General features: G+C 37.9%; 1 protein-coding gene across 1 annotated transcript in view; it reads right to left on the bottom strand.

The window, feature by feature from the left end:
* Positions 1-16,449, bottom strand: part of MORC1 (MORC family CW-type zinc finger 1) — a 179,527-nt gene that overhangs the window by 113,749 nt on the left and 49,329 nt on the right. Inside the window, exon 9 of the mRNA XM_059165067.1 lies at positions 9,562-9,687. Within this exon, the coding sequence (XP_059021050.1) occupies positions 9,562-9,687 (126 nt within the window). The remainder of the gene's footprint in view (positions 1-9,561; positions 9,688-16,449) is intronic.

Genomic DNA, 16,449 nt, shown 5'->3' with positions numbered 1-16,449 from the left:
TATTTCCTTTTTTAAAATTATGTGAGTTTATCTAGTTTAGTCATACTATGAAATAGCTATAGTCCTTAGTTATTCATCAAAACATGTAATGAAGCATGATCAAAAATTTTCTGGCCAGTAGAATGTTGATAGCTACACCTGAATGTCGAATGGACCAGCTCGTTCACAGTGGGTAGAGAGATCTCCATTCACCATCACTCTTCACCCCTACCCAGCATCTTCCCTATCATTCCTAAGATTGTGCTCAGGCAAAAAAACTGAGAAGGCATCCATGACTCCCCATTTCCTCCCCACTCCACACCCAACCCATCATCAAGCCTTGCTGGCTCTGTCTTTACAGCGTATCTCTAATCTGAACACTATTTGTGACTGCACTACTACCACTCCAACTCAGGCCACCTGTACCTGCAATACAGTAATGGTAACCTAGGTCATCTTCCTTCCTCCTTTCTTGTCCCATAAAATCAATTCTCCACTCAGCAGCCAGAATAATCTTTTTAAAACATAAATTAAGTAATGCTGCTTTTCCTCAAAACTCTTTACTTTCTCAATACAACCTCTTCTTGCCATGCTGTTCAAGGTCCTATAGAATCTGCTCCTATTTACCTCATCTCTTCCCCATCACAGGGCTCTAGCTACACTTGCCTTCTAACCCCTTATACTTACCTTTACAGATACTCTCCTCTCTTCCTGGAGGCATCTTCCTGTAAAGTTCTGCATGACTCACTGCGGTATTCACCTTGCAAGACATCCTCTGACAGTAATTACCCCTGGTATTCATGCTTTGTGTGGTGCCCTCCTACACTGGCACCAGGCTGGTCCATGTGACCAAAAGAACATGGCAGAAGTGATGGTATGTGGCTTTTGAAGCTAGGTTCTAAAAGATGGCAGTTTCTACTTTGTTCTCTTAAACTGCTCACTCTGGTAGAAGCCTGTCCCTTTCCATGAGAACACTCAGGAAAACCAGTGCAGTGGTCCTTGTAAACAGGAACCCCCTCCCGCCAGCCATGTGAGTCAGCCGGCTGGGAAGTGTATCCTCTAGCTCCAATCAAGCCTTCAGCAAGCCCAGCCAAGATGTCTCAGCAACTTCATGAGGAAGTTGAAGATTAAAGCACCCAACAGAACCACTCTCCAATTACTGACCTATATAGAAACTGAGGAATAACTAATGAGGAATTACTTTTATTAATAAGCCACTAAATTTGGGGGTGATTTATTATGCAAGAGTAGATAACATGTTCACTTTCTCAGTTTATTCAGCTCTCTGCTCAAAGGTTACTTACTTAGAACTAGCCCCTTTCCTTGATTTCCTATCTAGAACAGTTCTCCTCCTCCTCCTAGGTCTTTATTCCCTGCCTTACTTTGTTTCTTTTCATAGCCCTTAGAATTACCCATTATTTCACTTATATTTTATTTATTGTTTGCCTATTATTTTTTTCTCCACTAGAATGTAAGGTTTATGAGGACAGAAATTTTCTGATGTTGTTTGACATTACCTCGCATAGGGTGGTCATTCCATCCACTTGTCACTATTCATTTGTATAGTAACAATTAATGTTTATTTGTGAATATGTTGAGAACTGCACTGAGCAGTTTCATGTTTAAAACAAAACGCATTTTTATTTCAATCCTCACAACAACCCTAAGTGGCAGAGGAGTTTCCAATGCACAGAGGGTAAGAGCCAGGCTCAAGGCATTGCCAAAGGTTCACAACTAGTAAATGACAAAATCAGAACTCAGATCCAGGTTTCGCTCATCCAGATTTTGTTTGCAACTACTACCATATACCAAAAGATTAAATAATTAAAATTATACAAATTCATGAAGGGACACATAAAATGCATAGTTTGCAAAAGAGATACTTTTTAAGTATTATTAGTTTGTTTAGGTGGGTGGGATGTGAGAGGGTAGGAAGCATGCCCCAAAATTGAAAGACCATCCAACAAGCATAGTATTGCAGAGTGGTTAACAGCAAACTATAAATTTAGAGTCCCTGAATAACTTATAAAGAACCATGCCGCTCCTATGAAAGCAGAATGACTCCAATTCCATGTCATTTGGGCTCCTTTCCATGCTATGGGTCTTTGGCAAAACAGTTTCAATGAAGAATGAACACTTTCAGATACTTTAGCCCTGTTTCCCTAAAAGAGCTTTCAGAAGTGACCACTTTACATCTGTCTTTAGACGTAATGTGCAGAGATACAATGCCTGCATAAATCTGAGAGCTATTAATCTTTCTACTAAAGCTGAAGAATTCAAAGCCAAAGAAAATCAGTACTGTCTGCTGTCTACAATCAAGTAACATGGCCATATATTAACTTGTCTGTACAATACAAATAAACAATATTTAATGCTTCAAGAAATACAGACTTATAAAACCTTTAAGTTGAAATAGATCTTAGAAATCACCTAGCTAAAATTCTTCCCAAACTAGTAACATCTACTATAATCTAGACTTGTCCAGGGAAATCTGTCCTCATCTTGGGTGGGACTGCCTTCTATTGTAAAAGAGTATAAACTTCTTTAATCTCATGCCACACTCATGGCCCTCTCTGAGTTGCTATACCTCATGCCATGTGTGTCTGGAGAAACTAAACTTGCTGTCCTGGACCCACTAGATTAGTATTCTGGCTAATAAATTTCCCAGCTGGACCAGACATTGGTTGGTGCTAAACCAGAGAAAGTTACATGAGGACCTAAACCCCTCTGGTGTCTTGTTCCTAAATTCTGTCCAATAGGGAAGTTTCAAATCTGAGGGCAGATAACCTACTCTCAGAGGGGCAAGTGCTAGGCACATAAAGCAGACACAGCTGTAACCAAAGCAACACTGTGATGTTGTTTCATTTCTCCAAAACATTCCTCCTGAAAACACTGAGTCAAAGGAGGCAGTGAGGCAGGTGTGACGGCTCTCTGTTAACTCGTCTTCTCTGAATATCCTTCTACTAAACATCAATGGAAAAAGGTAGTCTGTGTCTCTTCCTTGCAAAAATACCTAACACTGCCATCATACTTAGCTTGACTAACTCTGTCTTCAACTTCCATCCAGCTATCCAAGTTCTGCTCTCTGGAGTTCCAGGTATCACATGATAAGGCTAACACATTTTCATTCAGGCCCCTCTCTCTCTTCAAAATGATGGTCAGTTCCATCAATGACCCCCTGTCAAATAGTTAATTTCCTGTGAGCTAGTAAATCAATGTCCATCCCAAAGCATCCCCATCTGAACATGGCCCTCCAGGCATGGTATAGGCAGGAGGATATAGTTTATCAGTACTATCACGATCTTGTTCTGCTAAGTTCTACAAACATTTTTAACAACTCTGTCACACTATCAGCTTATCCTAGGCTTGTGGTCAACTAAGACATTTATGCTTTTTATTTCTTTTTTCCTGTAAAACCCTCTTAAGTCTATGCTTATATAATAGATCTTTTAAATCTAAACTCAGGACTGTAAATTAGTGATACCACATTTATCTTTTGGACTTCAGCTTTTTCATACCTTGTTTCAGTTATGCCTAATAGAAGATATTCCTCCCAATTCAGGGTCTAATATGAATTCAAACATGTTTGTTTTTTATCTAAGTTACTGATAAAAAAATATTGAACATAATATGATCAAGGAAGGAAATCAATGATATGACAGCAAAAATTCCTATCCTAGTCCTCTTCTGAACTTGTTAGAGATCTTGGGGAAAAAGTAGCTAAAGCAACTGTAATTTTACCAAGAATAAAATGTAGTATTCTTTTTCTTGTTTGCTACAAAAATACAGAAAATGACTAACCACAAAGTACAGTAATGTATTCTTATAAATAATACTTCAGAGTTCATTTCTAGAAGTTTATTAGAGCCTGGGTGGACAAAGTATTTAATCACTTTTTAATACCTTTTACATGCCCCCACTTTGATCAAATAGGGTCATTTCCAGCTCTTAATTTGTTCTGATGCAGCCATGAGAGAGCTATAATGCCCTTCAAGAAAGAAAGGAAAGGAAAGGAAAAAGGAAAAAAGGAAAGAAAGGGAAAAGGAAAGGAAAGGAAGGGTTAACCCACTAGAGATGAGATAACATGGAGGAGCTGTACAATTTCTTACACAAAAATTCTCCCTCCAGAGAACCAGTGAGGGAAGTTATATGCAAGTAAATATAGCAGAGAGAGAGGTAAGTCTAAAAAGGACAAAGCCATAAAGGATTAAATCTTTCCATACCATTAATACCAAATATCAGCTTTGACAGTTTATCAGAACCCTAAGGGAAACTTCGCACAGGTGCAGACCTCCTTAAATAACTTTTATGAAACAAACGAAGCACTTATACTATTTCTATTTCCTAGTAACACATACCTGAGAATATAACTTTGAAAGGTGAATAAAAAATATACTAGAATGGGAAACAGTTATCACTCAATACCAGTAATTTAGGTACCTGACATTCAATTTACTATAATTCCCTGAGAAAATGAGACAATTCCACATTTTCCTTTGGCTTAAACCATTTTTTACCCAAACTCACTAAGAGAGAAGTAATCTAATTTGAAAAGATCAGCTATATTGATTGATCCAAGAGACCCTTGGTACTTCCCAGAAGAATAAGACTGATGGAAAGGAAGCATTACTTTGATATGAACTGGGAAACAAGTAGGAGACTTATAAAGAAAATATTGGGCATGATACATTTCACTTTTCAACTATAATCTGTAGTATAATCAGAAATGAAAAGTAAAGCAGGGAGACAGTCCAAGATGGTAGCACAGGAAGATCCTGATCACCTCTACCCATGGATACACGAAAACTATACCTACACATAAAGCAATTCCTCCTGAAGAACAACAGCTGACTGAAAGAACTTCTATACAACAAACAACAGAGGTGAAAAGGTGACAGCTTTCCATGTAAGATTAGGAACAAGACAAAGGTACCCACTCTCACCACCACTTTTATTCAACATAGTACTGGAAGTCCTAGCTACAGCAATTAGGTAAGAAAAGGAATTAATTAGGAAGAATAATTCCATAATTAGGAAGAAAGAAGTAAGTCTATCACTAGTTACACAGTACTACACATAAAAAAAAAACCAAAGAGATCATCAAAAAACTATTACAACTAATATACAATTCCATAAAGCCTCAAGATACAAAATTAACATACATAACAGAAATTGGCTGTGTTTCAAAGGGAAAAAGAGGGAAAGAGAAAAACAGAGAGAGAGAGAAATCAAGAAATAGACTCTTGATATGTTTGCCTGTTTCGTGTGTGTTGAGTTTGAGGAGTTCATTATAGATTCTGGATATCAACCTTTTGTCTGTACTGTCATTGTCATTTGCAAATACTTCTCCCATTTTGTGGGTTGCCTCTTTGTTTTGTTTTTTTGTTTTTTGTTTTTTTTTTTTTTTGACTGTTTCCTTTGCTGTGCAGAAGCTTTTGATTCTGATGAAGTCCCAAAAGTTTATTTCCGCTTTTTTTTCCCTTTGCCTTTGGAGACATATCTTGAAAGAAGTTGCTGTGGCTGATATCGAAGAGATTACTGTCTATGTTCTCCTCTAGGATTCTGATGGATTCCTGTCTCACTTTGAGGTCTTTTATCCATTTTGAGTTGATCTTTGTGTACGGTGTAAGAGAATGGTCGAGTTTCATTCTTCTACATATAGCTGTCCAGTTTTCCCAGCACCATTTATTGAAGAGACTGTCTTTTTTCCACTGTATATTTTTTCCTGTTTTGTCAAAGATTAATTGACCATAGATTTGAGGGTCCATATCTGGGCTCTCTACTCTGTTCCACTGGTCTATGTGTCTGTTTTTATGCCAGATGGGAAGAAGATATGAACAGATACTTCTCCCATCAAGACATACAAATGGCTATCAGACACATGAAAAAATGTTCATCATCATTAGCCCTCAGGGAGATTCAAATTAAAACCACATTGAGATATCACCTTACACCAGTTAGAATGGCCAAAATTAACAAAACAGGAAACATGTGTTGGAGAGGATGTGGAGAAAGGGGAACCCTCGTCCACTGTTGGTGGGAATGCAAGTTGGTGCAGCCTCTTTGGAGGACAGTGTGGAAATTCCTCAAGAAATTAAAAATAGAACTGCCCTATGACCCTGCCATTGCACTCCTGGGTATTTACCCCAAAGATACAGACATCGTGAAAAGAAGGGCCATCTGTACCCCAATGTTTATAGCAGCAATGGCCACAGTCGCCAAACTATGGAAAGAACCAACATGCCCTTCAACGGACGAATGGATAAGGAAGATGTGGTCCATATACACTATGGAGTATTATGCCTCCATCAGAAAGGATGAATACCCAACTTTTGCAGCAACATGGATGGGACTGGAAGAGATTATGCTGAGTGAAAGAAGTCAAGCAGAGAGAGTCAATTATCATATGGTTTCACTTTTTTGTGGAGCATAACAAATATCATGGAGGACAAGGGGTGTTAAAGAGAAGAAGGGAGTTGGGGTAAATTGGAAGGGGAGGTGAATCATGAGAGACTCTGGACTCTGAAAAACAATCTGAGGGGTTTGAAGTGACGGGGGGGGGGTGGGAGGTTGGGGTACCAGGTGGTGGGTATTATAGAGGGCACGGATTGCATGGAGCCCTGGGTGTGGTTAAAAAATAATGAATACTGTTTTTCTGAAAATAAATCGATTGAAAAAATTAAAAAAAAAAAAAACAGATATCCAAAAAAAAAAAAAAAAAGAAATAGACTCTTAACCATAGAGAACAAACTGATGGTTACCAGTGGGGAGAGGGGTGGGGGGTTGGATTAAATATGTGATGGGATTAAGGAGTGCACTTGTTGTGATGAGCACTGGGCGATGTATGGAAGTGGTGAATTGCCAAATTGTACACCTGAAACTAATATAACAGTCTTAAATGGATGAATAAATAAATTGATTTTAATAAAAGAAATTGGCTGCAGTCCTATATGCTAATAATAAGCTATCAGAAAGAGAAATTAAGCAAACAATCCCATTTACAATTACACCAAAAAGAATAAACACCCAGGAATAAATTTAACGAAGGAGGTGAAAGACCTGTACTCCAAAGACTGTAAGGCACTGATGAAAGAAACTGGGAAAAAAAATAAATGGAAAGATAGCTCAATGCCATAGACTGGGAGAATTAATATCATTAAAATGTTCATACTACAGAAAGCAATCTACACATTCAATGCAATCCTCATCAAAATACCAATGACATTTTCCACAAAGCTAGAACAAAGAATCCTAAAATTTGAATGGAACCACAAAGGACCCCAAGTAGCCAAAGCAATTTTGGGGGGAAAAAAAATAACAAGCTGGAGGTCATTCCTCCAGATTTCAGATATACTTCAAAGCTATAATAATCATAAAAGTTTGGTCCTGGCATGAAAACAGACACACAAGATCAATGAAGAGGAATAGAGAGCCCAGAAATAAACTCACACATATATAGTCAATTAATCTATGATAAAGGAGGAAAGAACATACAATGGGGAAAGTACAATCTCTTCAATAAATGGTGCTGGGGAAACTGGACAAATACATGTGGAAGAATAAACTTGATCACCATCTTATACCATATACAGACATAAATTCAAAATAGATTAGACTTGACCCTAAGACCTGAAACCATGAAACTCCTAGAAGAAAACATTGATGGTAAGCTCTTTGGCACTGGTATTGGCAATATTATTTTAGAATAGTCTCAGCAAGCAAGGGCAAAAGTTTTAATAGTTATATTATTATAATAATTATTAATATTAATAAGTATTATTATTAAAAAATCAATAAATGGATTTACATCAAACTAAAAAGTTTTTGCACAGCTAAGGAAATCATGAGAAAATGAAAAGGCAACCTACTGAATGGGAAAAGATATTTTCACATCAAACAATTAATAACTAGTTAATATCTAAAATATATAAAAGAACTTATACAACTTAGTATAAAAAAAAAACCTGATGAATGGATCTACAGGGTACTAGGCTAAGTGAAATAAGTCAGACAAAGAAAGACAAATACCATATAATTCCATTTATATGTGAAATATAAAAAATAAATGAATAAACAAGAGAAAACAGAAACAGACTCACTGATATAAGAAACAGAATGTTGATTGATTACCAGAGAGGGGAGAGGTGAAGGCAGGCAAAACAGGTGACAGGGATTAAGAAGGACAAGCTTCCAGTTATAAAATAAATTAGTAATAAGAATGTAATGTATACCATAGGGAATACAGTCAAAATATTGTAATAACTTTGTATGGTGACAGATGATAACTAGACTTATTCACGACATACGATTAAGAGATCTATAACTTTAATACTGATAGTAACATGAGTGATTGCAAAGGCCCAGGAAAGCCACTAATTTTTCATGAAAAAAAGACAACATAACAAATGTAGGTCTATTATAAAAAGTTAATGTAATATAGGGGAAGAAGCAGTGAATGTGAATTGGTAAAGAATCTGAAGCCAGAATATTTGAGCTCTTGTCCAGTTGTGACAGTTCCCTATCTCTGAAATGGTGATAATCAAATGTGACCCATAGAGTTACTGCAAAAACCAAACACAACAATGTATGTAAGAAGACATATATATATCAACAGCATACAAGCATTAAATGCTTCTCCCAAAAGATATTAAGCTCCTCAAAACTAGAACTTATCATTTTTATGCTTTGAACCTAGCACAATCTTAGGACTCATAGGAGACTCTGATAAATGTTTTGGTGAGTAAATGAATGAACATCCAGAAACAACACACACAAAGACTGTTCTGACTGCATGTGTAATTGGGCAAGATGAATTTTGTAATATGGAAATGTCATCTTAAAAAAATTTATGCTGGTACAAACTTCCAGTTACAAAATAAGTCTTGGGGATGTAATGTATAGCACAGTTAACAATACTGTATTGCATATTTGAAAGTATCTAAGAGAGATCTTAAAAGTTCTCATCACAAGAAAAATTTAATCTATGTGTGGTTATGTATGTTAACTAGACTTATTATGGTATAATAAGTTTATGGTACAATAAGTTATTATGGTTATAATAAGTTATTTGGGTTATATGGATATAATAAGTTATTATGATTATAATAAGTTATTGTGGTATAATAAGTTATATGGTATAAAAAAGTTTACACTAAAATACAAGTGAACCAAATTTGTAAGTATGTTCATTATACATATAAAATATACATACACATATATATGATTTAATAGTTCAAATATCTGTGTAAACAGAACACGTAAGTGAACTGTGATTTGTTTAATGAACATCAAAATTAAAGCACCTAAGATGCAACGGAGTAAGAAATAAAATCATCCTTGGAATGATTCTCTAACTTCAGAGTGTTCATGGCAGTGTGTTGTTATTATGGCAAATATTATGGCAAAATATTTGTTACACATGATTACCCTTCAGCAAACCCTTCAGAAGCAGTCTCATTTATAAACCTTACTATCAAATTTTAAGATTCTTACTATCAAATCACTTTGACACGTTGAGGGAGAGGGGCATATTGATTTTATAAATAAAAACTCTATGAAGTTAATTGAAAGAAGGTGAGTTACCTGGGTCTGTAGAGGCAGTAACATAGATGTTTTGTTTTAACTCTTTTGGCCTGAATGAATATTCTCATCCAAGGTTCAAAATACAGAATAGACGTGTAGGCTCTGAATGACCATCTCTCTGGAAAACTAGAATAGAAACCATCAGGGAGATTCAAATCAAAACCACATTGAGATTCCACCTCAAACCAGTTAGAACGGCCAAAATTAACAAGACAGTAAACAACATGTGTTGGAGAAGATGTGGAGAAAGGGGAACCACCTTACACTGTTGCTGGGAATGCAAGTTGGGGCAGCCACTTTGGAAAACACTGTGGAGATTCCTTAAGAAATTAAAAATAGAGTTATCCTATGCCCCTACAATTTCACTACTGGGTATTTACCCCAAAGATACAGATGTAGTGAAAAAAAGGGCCATCTGTACCCCGATGTTCATAGCAGCAATGTCCACGGTCGCCAAACTGTGGAAAGAACCAAGATGCCCTCCAACGGACAAATGGATAAAGAAAATACGGTCCATATATACAATGGAATATTATGCCTCCATCAGAAAGGATGAATACTCAACTTTTATAACCACATGGATGGGACTAGAAAAGATTATGCTGAGTGAAATAAGTCAAGCAGAGAGAGTCGATTATCATATGGTTTCACTTACTTGTGGAGCATAAAAAATAACACAGAGGATATTGGGAGATGGAGAGAAGGGAATTGGGGAAAATCAGAGGGGGAGATGAACCATGAGAGACTGTGGACTCTGAGAAACAAACTGAGGGTTTTGGAGGGGAGGAGGATGGGAGGTTGGGTGAGCCTGGTGGTGGGTATTAAGGAGGGCACGTATTGCATGGAGCACTGGGTGTGGTACATAAACAATGAATTTTGGAACACTGAAAAAAATTAAATTAAATTAAAATATATATATATCAAAGGGCACAGTGTAGAGGCTGCATCAGCAAATCTTGCAACACTCACATACCTCATTAAGAAGGACTCTAAATACAAAGGGCAGCATAAATCACCTCCAATTTGATTATAACTGAATTTTTGTTGGCAACTAATACTAAGCAAACTTATACCAGCAATAGAAAACCCACTTCCCATTACAGCTATTGGATCAGAAGGGCAAAACCAAGTCAAACAAAATTATCCCCCTGCTCAAACATAACAAAACAACACAACAACGACAAAAAAATCTAGGCTCCCATGAATAAGAAACATTTCCATGGAGTTACTGTAAACAGAGAAATACAATAAAAATGTTTCATTTGCATTGGAAGTTATGAACAATAAATACAAAACTTCGTTCTGTAAGTGCAGTTAAGTATTAAGTGTTTATGGCCAGCTGCAGGGAGAAGTCTGACAGCATGGTAAGTGAGAGGATAAAGGAGAAAAAATAAAGGACGGAAAGGCAATAAAGTGGGAGCAGACACAACGTAAATAGCCTTATGAAGAAAGCTACCCTTGTAAAACTGCACGTTGCTGGGAAATCACTGTGTTGCCATATACTAACTCCAGGGACCTCCTATATCAGAGTCCATTTATGAACTGTAAATCCTCTCCAATTAGATGAGAAATAAAGATCAAAAACAAGCTCAGCTGTGCTGTGAAAGTAGCACTCTTTACCTACTAGACCCCAGAAGAGTCTTCTATGAAGGGCTACAAGGTCAAATAGAAAGCAGGGAGCCCTACGCCCACCATGTTGACAGTCCTACCACAGTCTAAAGGGAGACAAAGATGATGGAAACAGAAAGCCTGCCTAAGGGTGGGGGTGGGGGGTAGGGGGGGTGGCTCAACTGAGTGGCAGACCACTACCAGTTACTCCATAAGAGAGGGCAGAGCTCCAAGGAATTTACCTAATTGAAGATAAGCCTATAAGAAATCCCAGGATTTCCTGGATGGTCATAAGTTGTTTCAGGACTTCTTTTTTTTTTTTTAATTTTTTATTTTTTATAAACATATATTTTTATCCCCAGGGGTACAGGTCTGTGAATCACCAGGTTTACACACTTCACAGCACTCACCAAAGCACATACCCTCCCCAATGTCCACAATCCCCCCCCCTTCTCCCAAACCCCCTCCCCCCAGCAACCCTCAGTTTGTTTGGTGAGATTAAGAGTCACTTATAGTTTGTCTCCCTCCCAATCCCATCTTGTTTCATTTATTCTTCTCCTACCCACTTAAGCCCCCATGTTGCATCACCACTTCCTCATATCAGGGAGATCATATGATAGTTGTCTTTCTCTGCTTGACTTATTTCGCTAAGCATGATATGCTCTAGTTCCATCCATGTTGTTGCAAATGGCAAGATTTCATTTCTTTTGATGGCTGCATAGTATTCCATTGTGTATATATACATCTTCTTGATCCATTCATCTGTTGATGGACATCTAGGTTCTTTCCATAGTTTGGCTATTGTGGACATTGCTGCTATAAACATTCGGGTGCACGTGCCCCTTTGGATCACTACGTTTGTATCTTTAGGGTAAATACCCAATAGTGCAATTGCTGGGTCATAGGGCAGTTCTATTTTCAACATTTTGAGGAACCTCCATGCTGTTTTCCAGAGTGGCTGCACCAGCTTACATTCCCACCAACAGTGTAGGAGGGTTCCCCTTTCTCCCCATCCTCGCCAGCATCTGTCATTTCCTGACTTGTTGATTTTAGCCATTCTGACTGGTGTGAGGTGATATCTCATTGTGGTTTTGAAATGTATTTCCCTGATGTCGAGTGATATGGAGCACTTTTTCATGTGTCTGTTGGCCATCTGGATGTTTTCTTTGCAGAAATGTCTGTTCATGTCCTCTGCCCATTTCTTGATGGGATTATTTGTTCTTTGGGTGTTGAGTTTGCTAAGTTCTTTATAGATTCTGGACACTAGTCCTTTGTCTGATATGTCGTTTGCAAATATCTTCTCCCATTCTGTCAGTTGTCTTTTGATTTTGTTAACTGTTTCCTTTGCTGTGCAAAAGCTTTTGATCTTGATGAAATCCCAATAGTTCATTTTTGCCCTTGCTTCCCTTGCCTTTGGTGTTGTTCCTAGGAAGATGTTGCTGCGGCTGAGGTCGAAGAGGTTGCTGCCTGTGTTCTCCTCAAGGATTTTAATGGATTCCTTTCGCACATTGAGGTCCTTCATCCATTTCTTTTAATGGTTTAAAAAGAAGCTCTTTTTTTTTTTTTGAATCATTTATTTTTGAACTTTTTTTTTCATTTATTTATTTTCAGCATAACAGTATCATTATTTTTTCACCACACCAGGGCTCCATACAATCTGTGCCCTCTATAATACCCACCACCTGGTACCCTGACCTCCCACCCCCCTGCCACTTTAAACCCCTCAGATTGTTTTTCAGAGTCCATAGTCTCTCATGCTCTTTTCAAGTAAGACTTGAGTGGAATTTCCCAATAAAAAATATATAAAAGTATCTGGTTCATGGCAGGTATTCTACAAATACTAATGCATCTTTAACATGGCCAGAGAGGCTGTCCGTACTATGGTGCTACACCACAGTACTGTGCAAGTACATCATAAGCTGCCCAATCAGATACATCCTCACCTGTTAGAAGAGAAAGGAAAGGGGGTCTGGGTGGCTTGGTTAAGCGACTGCCTTTGGCTCAGGTCATGATCCCAGAGTCCCTGGGTAGAGTCCTGTGTCGGGCTCCCAGCTCAGCGGGTAGTATCTTCTCCCTTGACCCTCTCCCCTCTCCTGCACACTCTCACTCTCTTGCAAATTAAAAAAAAAATCTTAAAAAGAGAGATAGAAAGGAAAAAAAAAGTCACCTTGGGACACTTCAACTATTCCAAGGACTTCAAATCCTATCTGGATCTCTTGATTAAAAATTACCCTTAGACCCAGTAGCTTTCTTTCACTCTTCTAAAAGCTAACGTGTTTCTGTCATTTGAAAGTAAAAGTCAAAAGTAACTCAGAGCCCCATTTGAGAAATAATGATGACAGATCAAACTGGGTTAGAAGAGTATGGATTTTAAAAAAATACTACAAAAACAAAATAAGGAAACTGTTACTTCTACATTTGATAGCTCACATTTTGTCTTCATCTAATAAATAATTCTAGGTATAAACAGTCCTAGCAGGTGTATTGGTGAGCCTCAAGACTTCCCCTGTGTTAGGAAATTCAGAGGAAGGGCTCATGGGACTTCACATAGAGTTGTACTTATGGCTAAGTATTATCATAGTGATGCGGTAAGGATATACAGTGGATCATAATGGGGAAAAATAGGTGGGGTATGAAGGAATATGACTGCAGCTTTTTTGTGTTTTTTCCTTCTCATGATGGGTCAGAGCTCATTCTTCCCCCACTTAAGAAAATACAGTAACGTGTGTGATGTTTCTGCCTATGGAAGGCCTTTAGAGACAGTACTGAAGGGTTTCATTGGGAGTTGGTCTTGTAGCCTGTATCAAAATTCCAGGATAAACCATATCGTTTGCATAGTTTAGAGACAGTGAGCCAACCTTATTTGTTAGGGAACGTTTCTATCAAGGTGGGACCAGCCAAGGGTCAACCTTGAAAGCAAGACTTTCTATGGACAAAAGCCTTCCATGTTAACCCTTTTCTATACACGTGCCACTTTCAAAGTTCCTCGTTATTTGTAACAAACAGAACGGCAATACTTCTTATGCTATTGTGAAGTCTGTGATAGAAAGAAGGCAAAGGTAGCTAAATATAAAAGCTACATATGAAACAGGCAACCCAAATATAACTTTGGAACTTCTCCATATGATGTACAAGGTTCTTCATGATCTGGCATCCAATTAACTCCCCAGCCCCATCACTTGCCAGCTGTAGATAGTGTAGGCATTGAGGACCATTCTCAGGTCTCCAGATAGTGGTCATGCTTTCTTATATCCAGGTCTTAGCACATTTGATTCCTTGGATTTTTGGTTAGCACCTTTTTCCCCTTCACAATGCAACTTGAGAGATCTCCTGTCCTCCTGAAGCCTTCCTGCATTCCCCAAGATTGGGTGAATCGAGTGGCTTTGGTGCTCCCCATCACAGCACTTGCTACTTAGCAATGTCACTGTCTTTATTTATCTGTACCCCCTTCATGTTGTAAGCCCCATGAGGCTAGCATCTGCATCAATAAATATTTGTTGAATCAATGATAATTATTCAGGACTTCCTTGGCTTAATTTAGAATGAACAACAGGGGATTCCCATTACAAGACTGACTTTTTAATGACTGATCATCTTCAATGATGATGCTATCAGTCTTTATAAATAAAGCCATTTACTTGGGAAACTGAAATACGAGAGTACTAAGTTATCTTCAAAAGATCTAAGAAAAAAATACTGCTATTCCCCACCCACCCGGAACTACTTCACATATTTTTTTCAACAAGTATTCTCTTGTTTACTGCTAAATGTCTTTCTTTTCTGTCTTGAACTTTGCCAAAAGTACCCATATCTCTATATTTGTATCTCTCTCTCTCTCGTTTTCTATTTAACTGGCTATAATAAACTAAAGAAAGGAAGAGAGTGCGCCACCCAACACACACACACACACACACACACACACACACACACACACAGCCACATAACAGACATTAGGAAAAAAGAGTGTTCTGAGTTGGAAACTGGCTTAAAAGTTTGTGGAATAACAGCAGATGGAGTAGCCTATGCATCTGTCTCCAGTCCAGCATTTGGGTATTCTTATAAAGTCTCTACTTCAGCCTGCAGCTGTGTCTGTGGCCTCGGTGTGGCCTCTTTCTTCTCCCAGTCTAGGCACACTGCTCTGCTACTGTTTTAAGTATTGTTTTATATGGGGTATATCATGGGTACATCGGTATGGTCACCAAACTGTTAAGGACAGGACAGGGACCAGAAAGAGAGGTCCCATGACAAGTGTCACATCTCCTTCATTTACCAATTCAGAATTTCTGTGGCTGGAGTCTGAGAATGTAAATTTTTTAGAACTACCAGGTGATTCCTTTAACTCTTCCAAGTTTTGAGAACCACTGGTTTGGTTGACCTAGTGGACAGGATAGTAGGCAAGAAAGACTACCTGGAAGACAGAAGTAGGTGTATGGACGCAGGACCCCCTCTACATTGATCCACAATGGGTACACAGACTCCCAATGAACTGCCCTTGTAAGGTCCACAGTTGAGAAAATGACTTTAAACTCCAGACACTAAATTAGGTTCCTTTTGGAATATCTTAGAAGTGCCATATTTTTATTCATGAAAATACTGCATATTATAACCAAAATTGTTTTCTAAATTTATTGCTAAAGTCCCTACAAAATCTCTGAGGAGTTCTTAAAGTTGAAATTAACAAGGTCTACATTATCTTGAGTATAAAGAAGTGCATAAAGGTTTTTAACTAGTTTAAATTCTGAACTATGAAGGGGCTAACCAAATTTAATCTTAGGGTGGATTATACCTAAGAGAAATGTCAATTCAGAGAGGTAATTTAAAAGAAGAGTTATAAGCTATGCAAAGTAATATAAGTGCTTCTGTCATACCCATGGTATGGCAAGCAGCACATTACAATTTGAAGCTGTAACTTTTGATGTGTTCCCAGCCAGCTCAGTTAAGACATAAACTAGAGACAATATGGAATGCTGCCCAATGACTGTCAATTTAGGAACACACTGGCAACGTGGCATCGAATTTCAAAACATTATTTAGTACAAAATTTCAACTCCATTATTCCATATTATATCACCATTCTCAGAGCTGTTTTTTAAGATGAGTTCCCCTAGCTGCCTGAGACCCTAGCCATGATGGATTCCAGGTGTATGACAGGCCTCTTAGATGACCGCCAATTCCACAACATGACTTTTTTACAAGAGTCTGTGCTTTCTTGCATTTTCTCATAAAGTTGAATAATAAAATATTTATAATGTTATAAAGGCAAGTCACAAAAGCAACATG

Source organism: Mustela lutreola, chromosome 2, assembly GCF_030435805.1.
Source record: "Mustela lutreola isolate mMusLut2 chromosome 2, mMusLut2.pri, whole genome shotgun sequence".
NCBI lineage: Eukaryota > Metazoa > Chordata > Mammalia > Carnivora > Mustelidae > Mustela > Mustela lutreola.
This window is presented reverse-complemented; position numbering and strand designations above follow the sequence as displayed.